Raw genomic sequence first — 22,965 nt, 5'->3', positions numbered from 1 at the left:
ACTCTCTGAATTTATTCCATCAGCTACATACAGATTTGAAAGTAGTGACAATCTCTCAAACCCAATAAGGCAAAAAGCCAAATCTCCATCAACGCTTCCTTTCTCTGTCTCCCTCTCTCCCTCTCTCTCTCTCACCCACACACCCTAACCTCCATTCACATTCATACTGTCTCTCTCCTTTCTGGTGTCAATTCCTCCCACATTAGTCGCCAGCTGTATGTTCAAGCATTTGAGTAAAGAGAATTTGTGAAACGCAATTGTGTGTTGAGCGTCCTCCTGATTAACTAAGAGTAGAAATTGTAAATGAAGTCTGTTTAAAGGGTTATTATTCTATCTCACTCATAAATGTTTCAAATCGCTTGAATGCTGAATGCTATAAACGTTTTATGATATAACAGAAGTGTTATTAAAGTCTTAGTCTATGAAAATTGTGCCATATAGTAAATACATTTTGTTAGAATAAGTTCCAAGTCTCAGATCCATAATAAATGTACACAAGGGATTTACTTTGCTTTCTCACAGTTCAGGTCAAAGGAGATTACAAGAGGGGGCAAGGTTACATCTGAACCAATAGTCATGGGGATAAATCATTATTTTCTGCACAAGAATTTCCCTCCTCTCCTCTGCCTTGTCCTTGGTCAGGTCCTTATCACCCCTGCTATTTACAAATCTGCTGGGCTCCCAGCCTCCAGCCTCTCTCTTTTAATCTGTCCTCTGTTCTGTTACCAAAGTGATCTTTATAACTTGCAAATCTAGCTAAGGTAAATTAAGTGCCCTGCCCAAACACCTTTGGTAATGCCTCATTATCTGTGTGATTCCTTCAAAGATAAAAAAGCCTTGGGCATAATGTAGCAATTGCAGACTTTTGTAGCTTCAATTGTTCTTGCCCCTTTTGTTCTAATCTCACCAATCTGCATATAGCTTCCTAAACTCATAATTTTTATTATACTGTTTCACAGTTCCCCTGCTGCTTCCTTGATCTTGGATGTTCTCCAGCCAAGGATGAACTTCTATTCATCCTTCCAGATGCAGCTCAAGTATCTCCTTCTCTGTGAAGCTTTCTTCTAATCACTTCCTCAATGGACTCACAACTTCACCTAGCATGTGACTACTATTCTTTAACTATAATTTATATAAGTAGACATCTCTCTCCACTAATGGACTGTGAGCTTCTTGGGATCAGAAATGATATTTTATTTATGTCCTGACCACCAGGTCTTAGCCCTGAGTACATACTTATTAACACTTATGGAACTATGAATGAGTTTATTGATAATGAATCAAATACTGGGAGATGCATCAAAAACCTGAATCCTTGTTCATATCCAAATATGTATTTCTGACATTAAATAGTGGATTTTTTCCCAAATACTTTTTATTTAGATTGGACCACAAATATATTTTACTTGATGTTAGTAATTATAGAATTACAACAAAATAAAAGCAGACCAAGAGGATATTTATTTTTTTATCAGAATATGCCTGATCCAAGATTTACTTTTAGATAAGTCTTCTATTTAACATTTCATAATCCCTGTTTCTTAAGATATTTAGTTGAGCAGCTGTTTAAGAATCAGATTTTTTTTAACCCTAATTTTCCCTCAGTATGGGAGATTCTGGACCTCTTTTCCACACTAGAAGACAAGAGCACTTAGAGCCAGGGAAGATTGCAGGGTTTAGCTGATGAGGAGTGTGGGAATTGGGAAAGCTGAGGGCATAACTTACTCTACAGTATAATTCTCAATACAAACGCTATAAAACCTCTCCCTACTGCAGACACAGTCTATCAACACTACAAAGGTAAGACTAGAAGTAATAAAAAAAAAAATTCATATGTGATAACCCATACTTGTACTCTAAAGCTTATATTTACTGTTAAATGTTAACCATTCTGTAAGCAATTAATTAGTGCATGCTCACAATTATGTTGCATCCAAACCAATCCCTCTACCACTGTTGATTTCAAGCTATGTACAAGCTAAAGGGCCAGCTACCTGTAATAAAAATACAAGTCTAGGCCCTTAAGGATTTGATGGTCTAGAGCAAAAGTCCAATATAGGAAGTCCTATATAGGAGTCCCCCAGACTCTAAGCAGGTCTATAAGTGTACTTCCATGACTCTATGGAAGCCTTTGAAATAGTATGCAAATTTTCCTGTGTGTGAGTGCACTTTGCTGGGGAAAAGATCTTAAAAATCTCTGAGGCTGTTCACATGTAACCCCCAAAATGTTAAGAATGGTCATCTGGGATGATAACGTTGTATATGTATTGGGGTTGAGGGTATAGGAATATTCCAGAAAATATCAAGTCATTTTATGTTCTTGGGTATAATCACAGGTTATGATTTTTAATCATTTTCTTTTTTGTTCATTTGTTTTAAGTAGCAAAATGGCTTTTTTTTTCAGTATCTTTTCTTCCTGTATGGAATGTGCAAGTCCAGTGATTTCTTTAGAATGGCAAGCTAATAAACACACTACATTTGATACCAATCTATACAAATGCATCTACAAACATAAAAAAATAAATACATAAAGATAAAATATTTTCCTAATAATACCCTTTACTTAATATTTTCAGAGTACTCATACTTTGGAGTTTTACTCATCTTTATTAAGCTACACACAATTGCAAATTAAGCAGGACAGGGAGAATCAGGGAGAATAAGTCCCCTTTGATTTCCAAGTCAGTTTATTCTTTACCACAGGCAACAAAAGACTAATTCTAAATTTAGTCAAACTAGTTGATATATGTAAAATATTCTTTAGTTCTCCAAGTGTATATTACATTATTTTCTTTTTTAAAATTTAAACACAAAATTCAGTGTGTTTTCAAATTCAAATACCTAGTGAATTGAGTCTGTAATGTTGAAGATTTATTAATTTATTTACACAGTTTTACACCTAATAAGATAAAAATTAGGGTCAAAGAATACGGCCTAGTTTTAGTGTTTCTTGATTTTTAAGCATTCAAGGTTGGCCTTTAAGAATTTCACCCAATGAAAGCAGGCCAAAGGTAAGAGTTAAAACTAAATACCTATATCAGGACAGTACCAAATCCTACCTAAGATAACTATATCCTTGGTACAAATGACTAAATAGTGATGACCACACACTGTAATTAAACTTATATTAGAAGGATCACACGTCAGTTTCTTACCAGAGGATCCCCTTCCGTGTCACTTTGTGGAATGTGCTTTGAGGTTGTGGCTTCCTTAGTGGCTATGCAGCCTTCGTACCCAACATCTTCTGGTCGCAACTGAAGTAATGCTGGACCATCCTGAGGCAGAGACGCTGAGCTCCACGGGTATGTGTCAAGCACCCACTTTGAGGGGTCTTCCCAAGGTGCCCGTTTCCCATACATCTAAAAAATGGTTACATATTTAATAAATATAAAATATATTTCTATTCAGTAAAACAGGTGACACTAACTTACTGATTCCTTTGCACCCTGAGTTCTTAGGGGCCTTTCAAGCGGACTGTGTCTGTATACAACTTTTCAGATTATAAATACACATCTGTGTACATATCTCTCTTGAAACTTGAAGGAGAAACAAAATGAAGGCTGACCATTTGGGCTAGGTGGTGGTCACCATGTGGGAGACAGGGTGAGGGAGGTTTATGTAAAACGCATATAAATGTCACGGCGCACATTTATCTTTATTAGTAATTTTATTAACCAAAAGAAAACTCACAGCTGAGAAAGGAATGTTCCAGTGAGGGAGAACTGAAACAAGGCATGCTAGACAGTAAACAGAGTTCTCTACTAAAGTGCACTTTGGGAAGATGATAAGTCAAATAAGAGCCTTTTTCTCTGTCAACCTCATTCTACTCAAACTTTCTTTGAAAATAAGGATCCTTTCTCTGATAGCCATTTTCTTTGGATTAATTTCCCCCAATAATTGCATTGTTCCCTGTAAAAACTCTTTTTAGATATATATTTATAAGGTCAGTGGTAAAAGAAGAGAAAAATGGGAAATGGAAGGACTCAAGTGGAAGGAGAGGCAGTATGAGAGAGATAATAAAGCCTTGTTAAAGTACTGGCAGTGGATTCGAGGGGAGAAGACGAGTACAAGATATGCTAAAAGTTTTTTAAGCTGGAAGAAAAAATGAAACTATTAAGAAGGGCACACTGAAGAGAAAGAGGTAGAGGGGACTTTGTAAACAATCACAAGGCCGCAGGGGGACAGAAAGACAAGCTAAAATGAAGAGGAGACAGCAGTAACATGGGCAAACTTGTTCTTTGATGTACTTCCCTTTCTCCTTGACCTGCTCGACTGAGGGCAATCCTGGTTACCAGGTGCATATTTGGTCCCAGATAGCATACTGTGAGCTGTTCTCTATGGCTTATTGTGGTTCAGTTAGACAAGAGCAAAATGGTGGACATTGACACCATAAAAGACACATGGATTGCCTTCGAATTATCTTTTGGGTTTCTCCTGGAGGAACTATGCAGGGTTGTGTCAGCCGTGACTTGAGAGAGAGAGACAGAGAGAGAGAGAGAGAGGAGGCCAGGTCCTGATATCTGTGTATTTCCTGGGAGATGATGGCAGGAGTAGCAATCCTAGATTTTTTTTTTTTATATATAGTTCTCTTGTTTTGGAGCAAAAGTTTTCTCTAGTTAAAAACCTACTTTATAGACCTGTAAGACAAAGCATGCTATACAAGTTAAGCTAATTGAATGAAAATTTACATTTCTTGGAAAATATATGTTACAAAAAGAATATGAAAGTCTAGAATCAACTGATGCCAACCTTTTAATGAATCACCAAGGAGAACAAAATTGGAGGTGGCTAATAAAATGGTAAATATTGGGGTGCCTGGGTGGCTCAGTCGGTTAAGTGTCCGACTTCGGCTTAGGTCATGATCTCATGGTTTGTGAGTTCAAGCCGCACGTCAGGCTCTGTGCTGACAGCTCAGAGCCTGGAGCCTGCTTTGGATTCTGTGTCTCCTTCTCTCTCTGCCCCTCCCCAACTTGTGCTCTGTCTCTCAAAAAAAAAAAAAAAAAAATGTAAAAAAAAAAAAGAAATGTTTTTATATTAAAATAAATAAATAAATAAATAAAATAAAATGCTAAATAGGTCCAATTCTATATTTCAGAGTAAAATAGATACTATATAAAAGTAATGGAAAGCAGATATAGTTAAGTATTTAGAATACTATAAGTAGATTGTTCACATTTCAAGAAAGGTAGAATCACCAGAATAAAAATCAGAATCCATTGTTATCACCAGAGGTTTTTTTTTTTTTTTCCAACTAGAACATCTGGCAGAGAGTATCCCCATATGGTTCCTTATCAAAGCATTCATTTAAAAAGAAATTTTCCACTCCTCTCAACTCAGATTTTCATTTTTTGCAGTCAGGCTTTGTTTTTTCACCTCTTGTTCTAATTCAAGGTTTTGAATCCAAGGAAATGGTTTATAACACACGCGATTCCCTTTCTTCCTGCTCTTACAGAAAACATATATGTGGACCACCCCAGGAATATCATCTGCCAATGGATTTCTGGATTTCTTATCTCTCCATTGTGTTAGATTTCCCCCTCTACACTCCCTGCATCATGGTTGATTTAGTATTCACACTAACCTATTACTAAACATCTACACCCACAGCAAGAAACAAGCCATTTCTACCCCTCTTCAAAAATAATTTTGAGGGGTGCCTGGGTGGCTCAGTTGGTTAAGTGACCGACTCCTGATTTTGGCTCAGGTCATGACTGAACGTAGATTGATGAGTTTAAGCCCACACTGGGCTCTTAACTGACAGTGCTGAGCCGGCTTAGGATTCTCTCTCCCTGCCCCTCCCCTACTTGTGCGCATGCACGCTTGTCTCTCTCTCAAAATAAGTGAACTTAAAAAAATAGTAATTTTGAAATATCTCCCAGTTTTAGTCTGGGAAACACATTACTCTAATGGTCATACGTTTGCCTAAATGGAAGCTGTATAAAATTATAATTTTCAGAATAGTGTTTTATAAATAATACTGATTAAAATATTAAAAAAAGAACTTATGTACTTTTTTTTAAGTTTATTTATTTTGAGAGAGAGAGAGAGAGAGAGAGACACACCATGAGTGGGGGAGGGGCAGAGAGAGACGGAGACAGAGAATCCCAAGCAGGCTCTGCATTGTCTGCACGGAGCCTAACATGGGGCTCGGATCCATAAACCCTGACATCATGACCTGAGCAGAAACCAAGAGTCAGATGCTTAACTGATTGAACCACCCAGGCACCCTAGAACTTATGCCCTTTTCAAAAATGATATCTAAGGAAGCTCAGTATTCTTAGGTATTAATGTTTTTGAGTTTGTAAAAGCTTCTTTTTCTTTATATGTATTAGCAAGTACAAAATAAAGAGAATTTTATATATAAAGACTTGGATGATAGCGTATTAATACTGAAACTATCTGAAGAAAGCATATAATTCATTTAGATATTAGTTTTCATAATTATGACTTCTAGAATATTATACATTTTCATATAATTTTTTTTTGCATAAATGATTGAAATTGAGAGACTCACATCTTAGCCTAATAGTTTTAGAGGAATCCAGAAAAGTGATATATTATACTTAAAAAACAGAAACCTTTGGTATAGTCTTTTATTTTGTTGAAACCATTTACTGGGGCTAGATTGGCTCATACTCTTAAAATACGAAAATGGATTATTTAAATCTGCAAACCAGTTGATAGCATTCTCTAGGGTTATTATCTCTGAACATCCTCATCCACATAATATTTATCATGTTTACCAGAACCATCATGATGGTTGCAAATGCTGCCAGACTGTTATACTAGGTGAGGAGAGCATGCTGGGAAAGAAAGGGGAAGGACACTGCAAATGGCAAGATTTCATTCTTTTTGATCCTACTATAGTTTTCATTTATTTTACTTTTAATTTTTTTAGTGTTTGTTTACTTTTTGAGAGAGTGAGTGAGCATGAGTGGGGGAGGGGCAGAGAGAGGGAGACACAGAATCTCCTGAAGCAGGCTCCAGGTGCTGAGATGTCAGCACAGAGCCCGACACAGGGCTTGAACCCATAAACTGTGAGATCAAGACTGAGCCGAAGTCAGACGCTTTACCGACTGAGCCATCCAGGCCCTCCCCTACCATAGGTTTTAAAAAGTCAACTGCCTTAGAATTTAGAGCACTCCCTCAAGATAGTAAAGGATCTTACAAGTGACGTTAAAGGGCTTCAAAAAATGAAACATGCTAAAAACAGGGAACCTGTAAGCAAAAACTATTTGTTGCAAATTACATGATAAAAGAATAAGTGTTCAATACCCATGTAAACATGCCTGTCTTATAAGATGTAGCACTGTCCAATTAACTGGCTATCAACTAACTGCTATTATCCATGGCAATAAATTTGGCTTTAAATGGGTGGTTGTTGGAATAAGTGTTTTCTCTTTCTTCTACATATTTACTCTCAGAAGAGAACACATAAATAAAGTGCGATATATTAGCTGATCTTTAGAATTTTCCCAGTATTTTTATGTAGTTCATGCCTTCAGTTTTCTGTATATATACTGAGAGAAAAAAGTGTTCTTGGCTTTCAAAAGGATGATATTATTTGTTTGTTTTTAAACAGTAAAGAAAATTGAGTGTTATACCTGAAGACCTTCTCTCACTGCTTCCAGAATGTAAGGAACCAAAGAATAGTTCCAGAGATCCATGAACCAAACCCTAGAAGCTTCTACATCCATAGGGCAAGGAAGGAAAAGTCGGGGACCTAAGAAGAAGAAAACAAACCATTTTTGAGAAGCATTACATTTAACAACCTGAACACATAAATATTCAGACATCATTTTTTGGGAAGTAATAATATGCCTTGCAGGATTCTTAAGAAATTATAATCTTGCCCAGCTTGATTATTATCAAAGTACATTTTACTGATGACTCACTCTTCTGAATTCTCCTTCCTTTGACCCTAAAATCTTAATCTAAAATATAATATATTAGAGTTGGAGAAACCTTACATGTCATAATCCAAACCCCATGCCCCATTTTACAGATAATGAAACTGAGCTGAAATAAACTGCCAAATATAAAATATGTCATTATTTGCAGAAACGGGACTCAGCTTTGGTCTTCTGATCTCAAATGTTAAATTCTTCTTCTCATTTACATTGTATCTTATTGACTGCATCTTTATGATCCATCAGTATGGGAAAGAGACTTTTATACATGCAATTTAAGGAGGAATAGAAAAATAAACATCTTTATGTCAACTAACAGGAAGTAATTCAGTTTTATCTCAATGAAAAATATAAAACAACTTCAATTATCCATAAAACACCTAAAGTGTTTCTACCTAAAATCTTCTCTCACAACTATATTTGATGTGAATCACTGATTAAAATTTGTTTTTAGGGGTGGCTGGGTGGCTCAGTCGGTTAAGTGGCTGTCTTCGGCTCAGGTCATGATCTCGCAGTCCATGAGTTCAAGTCCCGCGTCAGGCTCTGTGCTGATAGCTCAGAGCCTGGAGCCTGCTTCTGTTTCTGTGTCTTCCTCTCTTTCTGCCCCTCCCCCATTCATGCTGTCTCTCTCTCTCTGTCTCTCTGCCTTTCAAAAATGAATAAATGTTAAAAAAAATTTTTAAATAAAAAAATAAAATTTGTTTTTAGCATAAGAAAGGACTTGAAACAGATAACAATTTATTTCAAATGATTATCTGATTTTTAAATATTTGTCTATGTTAAACTTATTTGATTTCAGTCAAATCTTAGGAAACCATAATTGTCAGCCAAAATGAAGGTAATCAGAGATATAAAGCTTACAAGAAGGCATACTTTCAGAAGGGAAAGAGAAAACTTAAATCTTTGGAAGCCTGAAAAAATTAGCTTCACTTGTTATTTTCTACCATCCAATCTGGCCATCTTCAGCACCGTACTCTTAGTTCCTGGAAAATGGCATATTGCAATTTTGGAACTCACCAATGGTAACATCAGAAGAACTGTGTGTTTCCAAAAAACTGTTGAGATGATGCCATGTCTTAGGAATCCAATCTATAATTTTGACTAAGTCGTTATTGCGTATATTCCTTTCAATTTCTATCTCTATCAGTTTTCTTCGAAGATATCTGCCTAAAAATCCTTTCACTGGTTCTGTGTGGTTTGCGCATAGCACCCATCTACAAAAAGGAAAAAAAATCATAAATCTTTAAATAAATTAAGTTTTAAGCCCACAGCATTCTCTTTCCAATTAAAATTAAGAATGTTCCTATTTTAATTGGTGGCTCACTTTAATGCTCAAAGGGGTTACAGATCCATTAGCATTAGAGGCATATAAAGCAACTAACTTTTCTTTTTGAGCTAAAGGGAAGCTCTTGTGTGTCAGAAGTGAGTGGGAGTATACACGCTGAGTCGTCTTCTGTAGGAGAATCACAAATCCTGAAATAGGAACTCTCTTCACATTCCTCACACTTAGAAGAAAAATGCTCTACTTTAGCTGGTGACAATGCGAGCAGGACAAACATTTCTTTCCTTTTCTTTTCTCTCTCTCTCTCTCTCTCTCTCTCTCTCGTTTTTAAAGAAACACTTCTGATTATGGTTGAGGATTACAAAACGTCTGCTTGAGAAAGAATGTCAGAAGAAGTGAGAATTATTTTCACACCACAGGTCACCATGGGCAGGAGTTGTCAATGTACAAATGGAAGAACACTAACCGAAAGCAAAGAGAAAGAGATGCTACAAAAAAATAAAATAAATAATAATAACAAAAGTAAAACATTCGGTTTATCTTTACCTGAAATTGTGATGCAACTCTAGATTTGGTGATGAAGAAACTCCCTGATTCATTGTTCCAATAATATATGGACTGGAAAATAAAATAAAATGTGTGGATGTACTGAAGGTAAAAGAGATTAGTACGTTAAAATTGCCTTAAGAAAAAATTTGGGTAAATATGGATTATTCCATTTTAACATTAGGCTTTAAAAGGGTAATACTGTCATGTTAGGTTGAAAAATAACAAAGATCATTGAGCGGAAATTTGGATTTGGGAGTCTAATTTCAGGTCTGGCATCCTAGGAGAATTCTTTTACCTTTCTGAGTCTGAGTTTACTCATCTATAAGATAAAAAGGTTAGATAGAATAATCACAGTAGCCTCATTTCACTAAGATATCTTATGGCTCTTACGATTATAATCAAATGCATTAATTTTTCCTTTTTTTATTATTTCATAGATATTTTAAAGTTTCTTAATAACATGAGAAAACTTGCATTCTTGTTTCAGTGCTTATCTTATGCTGATCTATTTTTAGCATTTAAAAAATCTCTAGCAGAGATTAATTGGGATATTTGCACCATTAAAACTAATATTTAGCTTGCTCATGTATACCCTTTCTTTAGAGGCCATACTATAGTGAATCTTTAGTGGGTTTTCAGATTTTTTTATATCCGACTTCAACCTTTTACTTTCAGAGTAAATAGTTAAAAATTAGACTCATTAATGGAAAGAGATATATCTGAATGCATTAAGTTTATCTTTATGGGAAGGATGAATTGAAACTTTGATATGGAGTAAAAATGAAACCAGAGCCCTAAAGCTTCATTTTAGTTCTTCATTTCCTTGATCCATTCTGTCATGGATACTGGTCTCCCAGACCTTCAGCATATCTGTAGAAGCTAACACCATCAAGTAAAACATGTTTCCATAAAAGTTGCCTGGGACTAAGTGTTGAAGGAATAAACAGACGTTTGAAAAAATGCACAGGGAGTTTTTAAAAATGCGTTATAATATTAATGAAGCTTCTCACATTAATAGCATCCACTGAAAACCATGGGTTTTAAAAGGTTTAAAGGCATAAGAAAGCAAATTTTATTATCATTTCATCATTCAAACCTTTCATAAGCATACCATTTGTTGTATTTACAGTTGAGAAAACCATTGAAGATATCACTCAAAGAGCCCACATGATGAAGATTATCAAGAATTATTACAACAGGGAGTTCTACACCATTATTATCAGCACTGCACTGTTCAGCCAGGTTAGCTAGATACTGTTGCAACTCCTTGAAAAAAAAAAGAAAACAAATATCAATGATAAATTTATATCAGTGGTAAGCAATTCATCGTTTAGGAAGAGCACACTTTGTCTTCCATCCAGTATCTTTTAAAAACCCATAGGTCATTCCAGTGATATAAAACTTTATTCTACAAAACAAAAAAACATATGATGCTGAAAGGATATATTTTATAAAGAAACGAGCAAAGAGAAAAGCCAATACACAACGCCTGCAGCAAATATAAAACTGTAAACACAAAAGCATGTTTTCCAGTTGTTGTCTCCCCTTAAGAAAGAGCAAAACAAACAAACAAACAAACAAAGAAACAAATAAGAGTGAGGGAGAGAGAGAGAGAATTCTGGATATGAGCTCTTACAATAAACCACAAACATCAAGACAAATACCATTCTTGCTTTTGGTATTAAAATGATAAAAGTGGATTTAAGCAAACCTTGTAATTTCAAAGCTAGAATAAATCCAAAATGGCACAGCTAAGTTTGTGCTAATACTTCAACTATTTTAATTCCAATTTATTTTGATAGGATGCATGAAAGCACCGCCCCAGGACTTAGCCAAAAGTGTGGTTATTTACTTATCTATAATCTGCATGAAACTTCCATGATTTTAAACAAAGACAAAAATTTTTATATTTCACTGGGTCACTTGACATCAGCATTTCTTGAACTTCTTGAGTTTTTTAACAGGTATTATTCCTTTCTGATAGCTTTTAATCTAAATATGATAACCGGTTTACTGTTTGACTGCTCTCACAGATGGGTAGACCAGGAACATAATTAGTTTTCTTAGAATTATCCTAATCAGTAAGAGCATTTCCATAATATTTGCATATTTACAATGACATTTTCAATTTGTAAATCTTGCTCAGGGTTAAAAAACAATTCCATGATTCCAATTTTTGCCTGCCAGTAACTATCTGAACTCCTCACCCTAGATGCCACCTCTCTCTGTCTGTAATACCATTTTCAGAACTAAAAGCAGAAAACGATAAGGGCACCCAGGGGGCTGAGTCAGTTAAGTGTCCAACTCTTGATTTTGGGTCAGGTCTTGTTCTTATGGTGTGTAAGTTGAAGGCCCAGATTGGGCTTTGTGCTGACGGTGTGGAGCCTGCTTGGGATTCTGTCTCCGTCTCTCTCTGTCCCTCCCCCACTTGCTCTCTATTTCTCTGAAAATAAATAAAAATAAACTTGAAAAGAAAGGAGAAAAGGATACAAGCAATGGCCAGGATTCTGAGGCATTTAGTAATATATTCATTTAAGTTTAAATATAAAATTTGTTAGGAAAACTAATCCACTATTAATCTTATATTGAGCCAATCACATTGAATAAATATTGCCTAAATCAGAGAATACAGAAAAAAATGTTGAAACTAATGAATGGTCTGGACAATTTCATTTACCTTAAAAGACAAAAATGGAATTTATATCAATAATCTAACTATATTAAGTCATTCATTGATTTATAAAATATTGACTGCCTCTCTATTACGTTCTTAGTCCTAGACAAACCCCTGGAGTATACAAAAATAATGAATCACTGCTCAAGTTAGTTTAACATGAATTATGAACTGAATCAAGTACTTTTTTGAGCATAGAGGTTAAAAAAGTCTTCCCTCGTAGGCTTTAAGAATGTCACGTTAGGTACTAAAATTTAAATATGATAAATCATTTGAAAACAAGGTACTAGTGTATTAGGAGCTGTGAGAGGTCAGGGGAGGAGATTTTGCCTAGGTAGTGGGTATCAAGGAAAACCTTCCAGAAGAGGTATGCTGGAACTTGGGAGGGTGGTAGAAACAGCCACAACTAATAAATTCACAAAATGAAATGTAAAACATCCCATGAGAAAGGTTAAAGGAGGTATGTGGCCTGTAGAAGGAAAAAGGATTAATTCCAACTGGGGGATCCTGGTGGACTCCAGAGCAAGGTAGAATTCGAGATGAATTTTGAACAATGAATGGGCTTCCAAATGAAAAGTATGTAGTTAATCTATCCTTTCAAAATAGCTTTAGCAAGCACCTATTATGTTCCAGGTACTCTGGCACTAAGGATTCCAAGATAATCTCTGCATTCCAGGAATTCAGAGTTGATAAGCAGAAAGGCAGGTCAACAAGTAAATCAAAAACACAGTGTGGTTAGCGAAATGCACAAAACACTACAGGGACATTTAAGAGAGGCACCTGATCCAGGCTTGTTGTTCAGGAAACAACAGGGTACATGGGGACAAATTATTGAAGCCCAAATAATAAGGAGTGAAAGCTGGACGGTATGAGCATATGATGTGCTTGGGGAAATAAGTGTTCTGTTGTTGCAAGAGAAATGGTACATGGTACTGATGGTTGCAATAAAAAAGAAAATAGAAAAACTTTGAGTCCGTGCAGAAAAATTTGGATCTTACTATGTAAACAAATGAGAACCATTGACATGTTCTTTTCAGTAGGGAAAGGGCAGTTTATTTATCAAAGGAAACACAAATATGAAGGAGATGATGATTAGTTAGAAATGGGAAAAACATTCAAGAGCCTATTGCCTAGAATAGAGGGTTACACATGTGTGTGTATAAAAACAAAACAAAACAAAACAAATTCACAGTAAAAATATATCAAAAAAGCATACACATAAGATTTTGTTCAGAGCATGTAAACCTTACTTGTACTGCTAGGAAAGACTTCCTGGTAGTAGTATTATTTGATATTAACCTTTTATTTTTAATATTAGGTAATGTTTTGATACTTAAAAATGGAAGAAGAGCTTTCCAATTAGAGGGAGAAGAATAATCAAAGGCCGAAGCGCGCGCGTGCGCGCGCACACACATACTATCCAAGCAGGAAAGAACTAGTAGAATATGTTTTGCGTATATGAATAATGGTAAGTAAATTGGAAAGAAGAGTTTGCAAACCTGAATGATTTGAAAGGTTACCGGACTTTTCCCGTCAGCAACAAAGAAACATTGAATGTTTGTCTGGGGTTCTGAGCAGTGTAGCCAGGATCATGATTTCAAAGTATGGTAAGTATAGTGTAAAGGAGGAACAGAAACCAGTCAAAGAGAATAACAAAACTGTTGAAGCCAAGAGACACTATGGGATTCAGTAGGGATAGTAGAAGTGTGGGAAGATTTTTGATCTAGTATGGAAAGCAGTGGGAAAACATTGCAGGATTTTAATGCAGTCAGACTTCAACAGTGGAAAAATATTGTTTTCCATGAGGTGAAGGGATAAATGCATAAAGAGAAAAGGAAAATTTAAAAAAAAAATTTTTTTTTTCAACGTTTACTTATTTTTGGGACAGAGAGAGACAGAGCATGAACGGGGGAGGGGCAGAGAGAGAGGGAGACACAGAATCGGAAGCAGGCTCCAGGCTCTGAGCCATCAGCCCAGAGCCTGACGCGGGGCTCGTACTCACAGACCACGAGATCGTGACCTGGCTGAAGTCAGACGCTTAACCGACTGCGCCACCCAGGCGCCCCAAGAAAAGGAAAATTTAATAGAACTTCTGAATCAAGCAATTAGAAGACAATTGCAGTCATCCAAGTGATAGTGTTAATTTGGGTGGGAGGGTGGTGGTACTGGAGATGCATGGGAGAAGATGGATTTAATATTTTTCAGAGCTGAAACTGGGTTTTCTAAATATGTGCACCTCGGATGCTGATAGAAACATATGTGTAACCTAAGAGAAAGGCCTACTATTTGGAAGAGTCGGCATGGCTAACAGTGTCCAACTGGAGGCAACACAAGTTGAAACCAGGAGAGTCATCCTGGGGAAAACAAATGGGAGAAAATAGAATGTTGGGGTATATTTTCATTTACTGGTAGGTGAAGGAAAACAGTCAGTGAATGAGACTTTTAAAGAGCTTACTAGAGGGAAAGAAGAAAACCCGGAGAGAATTATAAATCATGAAAATTAGAGGGATTTCTAGAAAGGGAAGATTACCTACAGCAATTTGCTATACATCAGCAAAAACCAGAGAGAGAGAAAAGATGCCAAGGGCAATGAACTTGGTAATTAAGACATCACTGAGTGATTTTGGAAAAGAAGGGCCATTAGATTCTATTATAATTCTCTCATCTTGAGAAAGGTAGTAGACCTCTTTGGGTACCTAATGAAAGCTGTAGGCCAGTTGCGAGTGGAAATACGGATACACAAATAATTTTGTCATATAACTTAAAAGAGTTTTTCTCAGACCCCTTTGAAATCACTTTATGATCCCCGCTGTAGCTTAATTGGGTTTAAATGTTAGATTGAAGTATTGATGCATTGGCATTAAAAGTTTCATGTCCAAGATCTAATTAAGCAAAGGAAAACAGGTATATCTACCAGATGGACACTGATAATGAGATGAATCTCATACTTTGAAAATACACATGGAAACCTGCAGTTATATAAAAACTGTTGATCATTGCTTTCTCTGGTTTTGACACCAGACACATCAAAAATCAATCTGCCAAGTCCAGTTTTCTGATCTTTTCCTACCTAACATTCCAAGTGTTCTCAGCTGGCCACGTATTATTTACTAAATCCATCTCTAGCCTTCTGGGCCCGCTATATCAAATGTCACAAAGTGTAATTGTTTATGTGTACCGCTCTGGATCAAAACATTCCAGCTGGCAGTTTGAGGGAGGGCTGGGACAATGGGAAGAGGACAGAATGTAAGATGCAGAGGTACCGAACACATGAAAAGATTTTTTCCATTTGATGGTTTTATTGTTCGATTTTTTTTAATCCGCAAGTGCCTTTTGGCTTTGTCTCTTCCGTGTTATCTGCAGCAAAGCATAATGCACGTCAGCCATTACACGGCCTCATTTTTCAGAGATGGGGTCTATTATTTCATGCCTCATTCACACATTACTTTAGTAACTCCACACTGCTAGCAGCTGTCCCTCAGTCTCAGCTAGTCATCCCTAGTCCTTTATAGCCGTCCCACCACCCCCACCTCACAAAAAAGCAAAGCAAAGCAAACAAAAACCACTGTGGATTCTCTGGTAACTTGGCAAGAATTGGCTAAATTCTCTAGCAAGAATTGTATCCAGCACTGCCCACAGCTCATTCATATCTTATAAACAGAAAGAAACAATAAACATTTGTTAGATGTATTTTGTGCTTTCTTGGTGCCAAATGCCACCTGATTTGTCCACGGGTTTTTCCTATTATTGTTTCCTAGCATCATTCATTCTGTTCCAATGCTCTCGGCAATGATTTTTCATTATATTGTAATGAGAAACATTAAACTGACCCATTAATGACACAAGTGATTTTATTCAGAACAAGAAGAAAACAAGAGTGTTGGTAATATTTGGTCAAATTTTTTTTAAAGATTTATATAATATTATTAAGAACATCTCCAAACACTAAGCCTTTTTTTTTTTAACTGAAATAAAAAGAACCTATATATAATAGTGGGTTTGGGTGTGAGGCAAATTTTATAAGTGCAAATTAAGTGTAAGTAATTTTAGAAGCATACATTTTATTAGTATAAATTAACTGACTATATTATGCCATGTTAAACTACATCCTAATGAAGCCCAAATCACTCCAGTTGATTAAAAACTTGATTTTAAGTGATCCGCAATTTTATCAAAAGAAGTTGTAATAACTCTGTTCTTCTCCTTTTACAACTATTTGTTTGTTTGTTTGCCTTTCATAAAGAAACTTCTCAAGAGTTCTATCACAACAACGTTGGGGGAAATCCAAAGAACACACTGAAGATGGCTAAGGGACATAATCCTTTCATCATTCTGGCTGAAAAGAAAAATACTGGTGGTAAATGCTTTTTAAGTAAAGTTCTGAGGAGACCCAAGATTCACAGGAAGCATTAAAAACGTAAACTGGAGCAAACAAACAACTGAGCTCTTCCTACTTCTGCTGAGAGAAGGGCCAAATATTCTGCCGCAGATTACATGCCTCTCCTTAGTTGAAATGAAAATGGGTGGTTCAACCACAATTCGAATGGTGCTGAGTTCCAAGGAATTGTTCAGAATTCATGTGCTATAACGTTTATTTAACTTTAAGAGATCCCAGCATGTTTTATGTACATCACTGTTCTCTGTGAAAAGTACATACAAGATAATTTTCAACAAAGGTCTATGTGTGTATTTGGGGGCTGGTGTCTGTATGGGTCTGTATATAATTATATAATTATATAATTAATAACTGCAGGCAACCCTTATACTGATTGTGTTTGCTACCTGTACTGTTATTTCTCTCTCTCTTCTTCCTTTTGTCCCTCCCCTGCTCTCTCGATCCTTTTCTCCCTTACCCCCCCGTCTCCCTTCCCTCCACTCTCTCTCTCCTTGCTCCCCTCTTTCTCTCCCTTTTTCTCTCACACACACAGACACACAGACACTTAGCTTTTGCCATGACCATATTACAGTTGGGAAAACCATGGCAAAGGAAATTCAACAATCTGCTGTATATTCCACAGGTGGTCAGTGATAGGGACTTAAAAAACTACTTCGTTAATAACATTTTTGTTGAGAAAGAATTAACAGACATCACTGTATAAGTTTAAGATGAATAGCATGATGTTTTGGTTTATACATATTGTAAAATGATTACAACAGGTTCAGCTAACATTCACCTTCTCAGATAGATCTGATAAAAAGAAAAGAAAAAAAGAACAAAATTTTTCTTGTGATGAGAATTCTTAGAATTTACTCCCTTAACAACTCTCCTATATATCATACAGCAGGGTTAGCTGTGGTCATCATGTTGTATATAACAACACTAGTATTTATTTACCCTGTAAGTGGAAGTTTGTACCTTTTAACCATTTTCCTACAATTTCCATCTCTCCATACTCTACCTCAGGTAATTTTTTTTGCTTTGTTTTGAGATTCCACATATAAGTGAGATCATACATATTTGTCTTTCTCTGACTTATTTCACTTAGCATAGTGACTTCAGGGTCCATCTATGTTGTAGCAAATGGTAGGATTTCTTCATTTTTTTTATGGATGAATAATATTCCATTATATTATTAGAATTCCATCAAATATACCATTTTTTAAATCCATCTATCCTTCCATGGACACTTGAGTTGTTTTCATGTCTTGGCTATTGTAAATAATGCTGCTATGGACATGGGAAGGTGCAGATACGTTTCTGAGTTGGTGTTTTCATTTCCTTTGCATATATTCCCAGAAGTGGAGCTGCTGGATCATATGGCAGTATTTTTAACTTTTTGAGGATCCTCTGTACTATTTTCCATAGTGACTATACCAATTAACAATCCCACCAGGAGTGTACAAGGGTTCCCTTTTCTCTACTTCCACACTAGTATTTATCACGTCTTGTCTTTCTGATGATGTCCATTCTAACAGGCATGAGGTGATACCTTTTTGTGGTTTTAATTTTCATTTCCCTAGCAGTTAGTGATATTGGGCATCTTTTCATGTACCTGTTGGCCTTTTGTATATCTTTTATGGAGAATATCCATTCAGGTCCCTTGTCCTCTTTTTAATTGGGTCAAATGTTTTGTTGCTATTGAGTTGTATGAGTTTTTTCCATATTTTGGATATTAAGCCCTTATCAGATATAGATGGTTTGTAAACATTTTCTCCCATTCTGTAGGTTGCCTTTTCACTTTGTTTCTTTTGCTGTACAGACGTTTTGAGCTTGATATAATGCCACTTGTTTATTTTTTTATTTTGTTGCTTGTACTTTAGGTGTCTTAACCAAAAAATCATTATCAAGATCCATGTTAAGGAGCTTTATTTCTATGTTTTCTTCCAGGAGTTTCATGGTTTCAGGTCTTACTTTTATATCTTTAATGCACTGCAAGTTAATTTTGTGAGTAATGTAAATATGTGCCCAGTTTCATTCTTTTGCATGTGAATATCTAATTATCCCAGCACCATTTACTGCAGAAACTGTCTTTTCTCCATTGAGTATTCTTGGTTCCCTTATCCAGCATTAGATAATGGTATATGCTTGGATTTATTTTCAGGCTTTTGATTCTGTTTCATTGTGTCTGTCAATTCTACAGTTGCCGTGCCAGTTCCATACTGTTTTAATGACTATAGAGTAGAGATGAAATTAGGAAGTGTGATGGCTCCTGCTTTGTTTTTCTTTCTCAGGATTTCTTTGGCTATTCAGAGTCTTTTGTGGTTCCATATACATTTTATGAGTGGTTTTTTTTTTTTTTTGACTTCTATAAAAAATGCATTCGAATCTTGATAGAGATTACATTGAATCTATAATGGCTTATGCTACTATTGATACCTTAATAATACTAATTCTTCTAATCTATGAACATGAGATACCTATCCATTTATTTGTGTCTTCTTCAATTTCTTTCATCAATGCATTGTAGTTCTCAGAGCAGAGATATTTTATCTCCTTAAAGTTATTTCTAAGTATTTTATTGTTTTTGATGCTAATATAAATGAGATCAACTTCTTTCTTTCTTTTTCCGAAAATCCATTGTTAGCATATAGAAACATAACTGATTTCTGTGTGTTAATTTTATATCTTGCAACCATTAAATTCATTGATTAGATCTAACAGTTTTTTTGTGTGTCTTTAGGATTTTCTATATATAAAATGTCACCTGCACATAGAGATGATTTTACTTCTTCCTTTCCAATTCTGACACCTTTTATTCTTCCCCTTCTTTTTTTGCCTAATTGTTCTAGCTAGGATATCTCATACTATGTGAAATAGAAGTGATGAGGGTGGGCATCTTTGTCTTGGTCTTGATCTTAAAGGAAAAGCTTTCAAATTTTACCACTGAGTATGAGGTTAACCATTGGCTTGTCTGTATGGCCTTTATTATGTTAAGATGTTTTTCTTTGATGCCTAATTTTTTAAAAGTTTTTATCATGAATGGATGTTGTACTTTGTCATATGCTTTCTTTGCATCTATTGAGATGATCATATGATCTGTTCTCTTTCATTCCATGAATGTGACACATCACATTAATTAATTTCTATATGCTGAACTATCTTTGTATCCTAGGTATAAATCCCATTGGATCATGGTGAATAATCCTTTTAAGGTGCTACTGAATTTGATTTGCTAGTATTTTTTTAAGTTTATTTATTTATTTTGTGAGAGAGAGAAAAAGGGGAGAGGCAGAGAGAGAGGGAGAGAAAGGTAATTCCAAGCAGGCTCTGCACTATCAGTGCAGAGCCCGACAGGAGGCTCGAACTCATAAATTGTGAGATCATGACCTGAGCTGAAACCAAGAGCTGGACGCTCAGCTGAATGAGCCACCCAGGCGCCCCTGATTTGCCAGTATTTTTATTGAGAATTTTTACATTTATATTCATCAGGGATATTGCCTGTAGTTTTCTTTTCTAGTGGTGTCAGGATAATGCTGGCCTCATAGAATGAGTTCTGGAATGTTCCCTCATCTTCAGATTTTCAGCAGAGTTTGTATTGGTGTTCTTTAAATGATTGATAAAATTCACATGTGAAGTCATCTGGTCCTAAGCTTTTCTTCTTTGGGAGATTTTTGATGATTGATTCAATCCCTTTACTAGTAATTGGTCTATTCAGATTTGCCATTTCTTCCTGGTTCAGTTGTAGCAAGTTGTATGTTTCTAAAAGCTTTTCCATTTCTCTTAGGTTGTCCAGTTTGTTAGTATATAGCTATTCATACCATTAAGAATGTTTTGTTTACTAAGCTATACGTCTGGTTTATTTCAAGAATCCAGTGGGTTTGGGTTGCTTTCGTGTGTTTATTTCTGAAAAATTGTAGGGCTGAAGCTTCTGAGAGACTGGGTCAGTTTGGATCATCTAACCAGATTATCTTTGGAAAAATAACATGACCCAATATCATGTGGATTCCATCAAGTTATTGCTTATAACAGATACAGTTTCCTAAGAGATGCTTAGGTTAAATTGATTAGGAAGTAATTAATTATTACAGGCAAAAATATTATAATGTCAGGAATATGTTAAACATTAACAATTTTCTGTTTAGAATTCCTTATTCTATTCATAATATATGAAATTACTGGCTAGGTTTTATAGCTTCCTCATGCCTATTTAATAGCTGAGAGTGTTCAAGCTGATTATTATGGTACATTAGAACTTAGTTGATGGCAACATGAAATATCGTTCAATTTCCTAAGGTTCCTAAGCAGAAATTCTAATAGAAATATAATGTAAGCAAATTGCTGTTCCCAGAATTTCTGCTTAGACTATTCTAATCATACCCATATCCCCTTTGTTATAATACCCCAGTTTATCCCCACCTATTTGTTAAGATACAGGTCAAGTTAACTTTTTATAAAGCTCTAATTCTTACAGAAGAGTTATTCTTCCCTCTTGCTTCTATAGAACTCTGCATGGATCTCTTTCTACTCCAACACCTCTTAAATGGATGGCTAAGAGAAATTGGACAATAGAGACCATCATTTTCTTCTGTATATTCCCAATGCTTGTGAAGTTGCCTGATAAGTGAATGCTACTGAGTATCAGTCTTGCTCAAATTCATGAAACAGGGTGACGTCATCCATCAGATTTCAGTTTTAGTCAGAGATAGATATGTCTCCATGTTCAAATTGGGTAATGGGTCTCACACAATCTTATAGCTTAATTGCTTAAGACACTTAAATCCATAAGTAAGCAATGACAGTTCTCTTAGGAGTTTGTGACTTACCTTACTTGACTTGTGGTCCACATTAAAAATGGCAATTGCATCCTCTGTTTTTTTCCTTCCAGATTTGGTTATTACATATTCAGCAAGTTTGTTTGCTAAATAGGTCTTTCCAGTACCACTAGGTCCCGAGAGTATAATTCTGTGATGCTCCATCAACAAGTTAAAGTACCTTTGGGTAATTGGTTTAGGAATCAGTGTATCAAAAACAAAACTGTCCAAACTGTTTTCTTCTACCCCTGAAGGAAGAAACAAAGGGAATAGCATGCCTTATTGTTCTACATAAGCTGGGATTTAAAATACAGTGCTGACAACAGAGTTATTAGTTTCAGGGATGCAGGCCTTGTAAAATTCTTTCCTTGATATTTCTATCTCACAACCATGTGCTGCTATTTTAGCGCCCCCCCCCCATAAACAAACAAACAAACACATCAGTAATAAGGCAGAGTGAACATCCCAAAGAAAGTTAGCTGTTTCCTTTGGTTCAGGCTTAGCTCTATTGTCTACTTCATGTTTCCCAAGTAGGTTTCCAGACAGAAATGGAAGAATTACTATCATTTCTATCATAATATTTTCCTTGCCTTTGAAGGTGATAGTTTTGTTAAGAATAAATGTAAATATTAAAGCATATGTGTACATTCTTCCCTTTTCTTTCTATTTTTCCCTTCTCTTTGTTTTCTCCTATCTCTCATTACAAATCCTAGCTGTACAACCACTTAAGCTTTTGAAGAATAGAAATTGTGATATTTGGCAAGGAATTAAGAAGCAGAGCAACAGTATCTCCTTTTACTAACCCAAGCACCTTAATCACAAAATCAAATATTGGCAAATTCCTCTATTAATCCAGTTTATGTAGATGTGCTCTGGCTCTTTAACATATATGAGCAAGGAATTATGGAGACAAGTATACTTTAGATATTCCATTTGCCTATAATTAATCACATCATCCAAAGCAAACAGAATTTCTCATCCCCGATTCTTAACATCTATTCTCTATCCCCAGTGGGTATTTATTGGGTACACACACATATTTTAAAATCAAAGATACAGTGATGAATATATTACTTTGGGATATGCAATGAATTATTTGAATCCTCCCTAAATGAAAGATGGTACTGGAGAAAACCTAGAAATTTGAAATTCCCTCATCACATTCCTCTTCTTGAGTCTTAGAGAATCTTCAAAATTTCACATCCCAGAACTCAAAGAATTTCATTTACTTCAATTTTGGTGTTTTTAATAGGGTTTTAGTGTTTTAGTAAGATTTTAGGGTTTTAAAAATAAGTATGTCTTGTATCATATTAAAACCATTGATGTGGTTAAGAGAGCTTTCAAGTAACGAAAACTTG

General features: G+C 35.6%; 1 protein-coding gene across 6 annotated transcripts in view; it reads right to left on the bottom strand.

Annotated features, from left to right (window-relative positions):
* NAV3 (neuron navigator 3) overlaps positions 1–22,965 on the bottom strand; it is a 373,689-nt gene that overhangs the window by 3,882 nt on the left and 346,842 nt on the right. For all 6 annotated transcript variants that reach the window (XM_027071189.2, XM_027071190.2, XM_027071191.2 and 3 more), the window contains 6 exons: positions 21,620–21,855; positions 10,853–11,007; positions 9,739–9,810; positions 8,928–9,124; positions 7,605–7,723; positions 3,156–3,359 (listed from right to left, as the gene is read on the bottom strand). In XM_027071189.2, coding sequence (XP_026926990.2) covers positions 3,156–3,359; positions 7,605–7,723; positions 8,928–9,124; positions 9,739–9,810; positions 10,853–11,007; positions 21,620–21,855 — 983 coding nt within the window. The remainder of the gene's footprint in view (positions 1–3,155; positions 3,360–7,604; positions 7,724–8,927; positions 9,125–9,738; positions 9,811–10,852; positions 11,008–21,619; positions 21,856–22,965) is intronic.

This window comes from Acinonyx jubatus, chromosome B4 (assembly GCF_027475565.1).
Source record: "Acinonyx jubatus isolate Ajub_Pintada_27869175 chromosome B4, VMU_Ajub_asm_v1.0, whole genome shotgun sequence".
Lineage (NCBI taxonomy): Eukaryota > Metazoa > Chordata > Mammalia > Carnivora > Felidae > Acinonyx > Acinonyx jubatus.
This window is presented reverse-complemented; position numbering and strand designations above follow the sequence as displayed.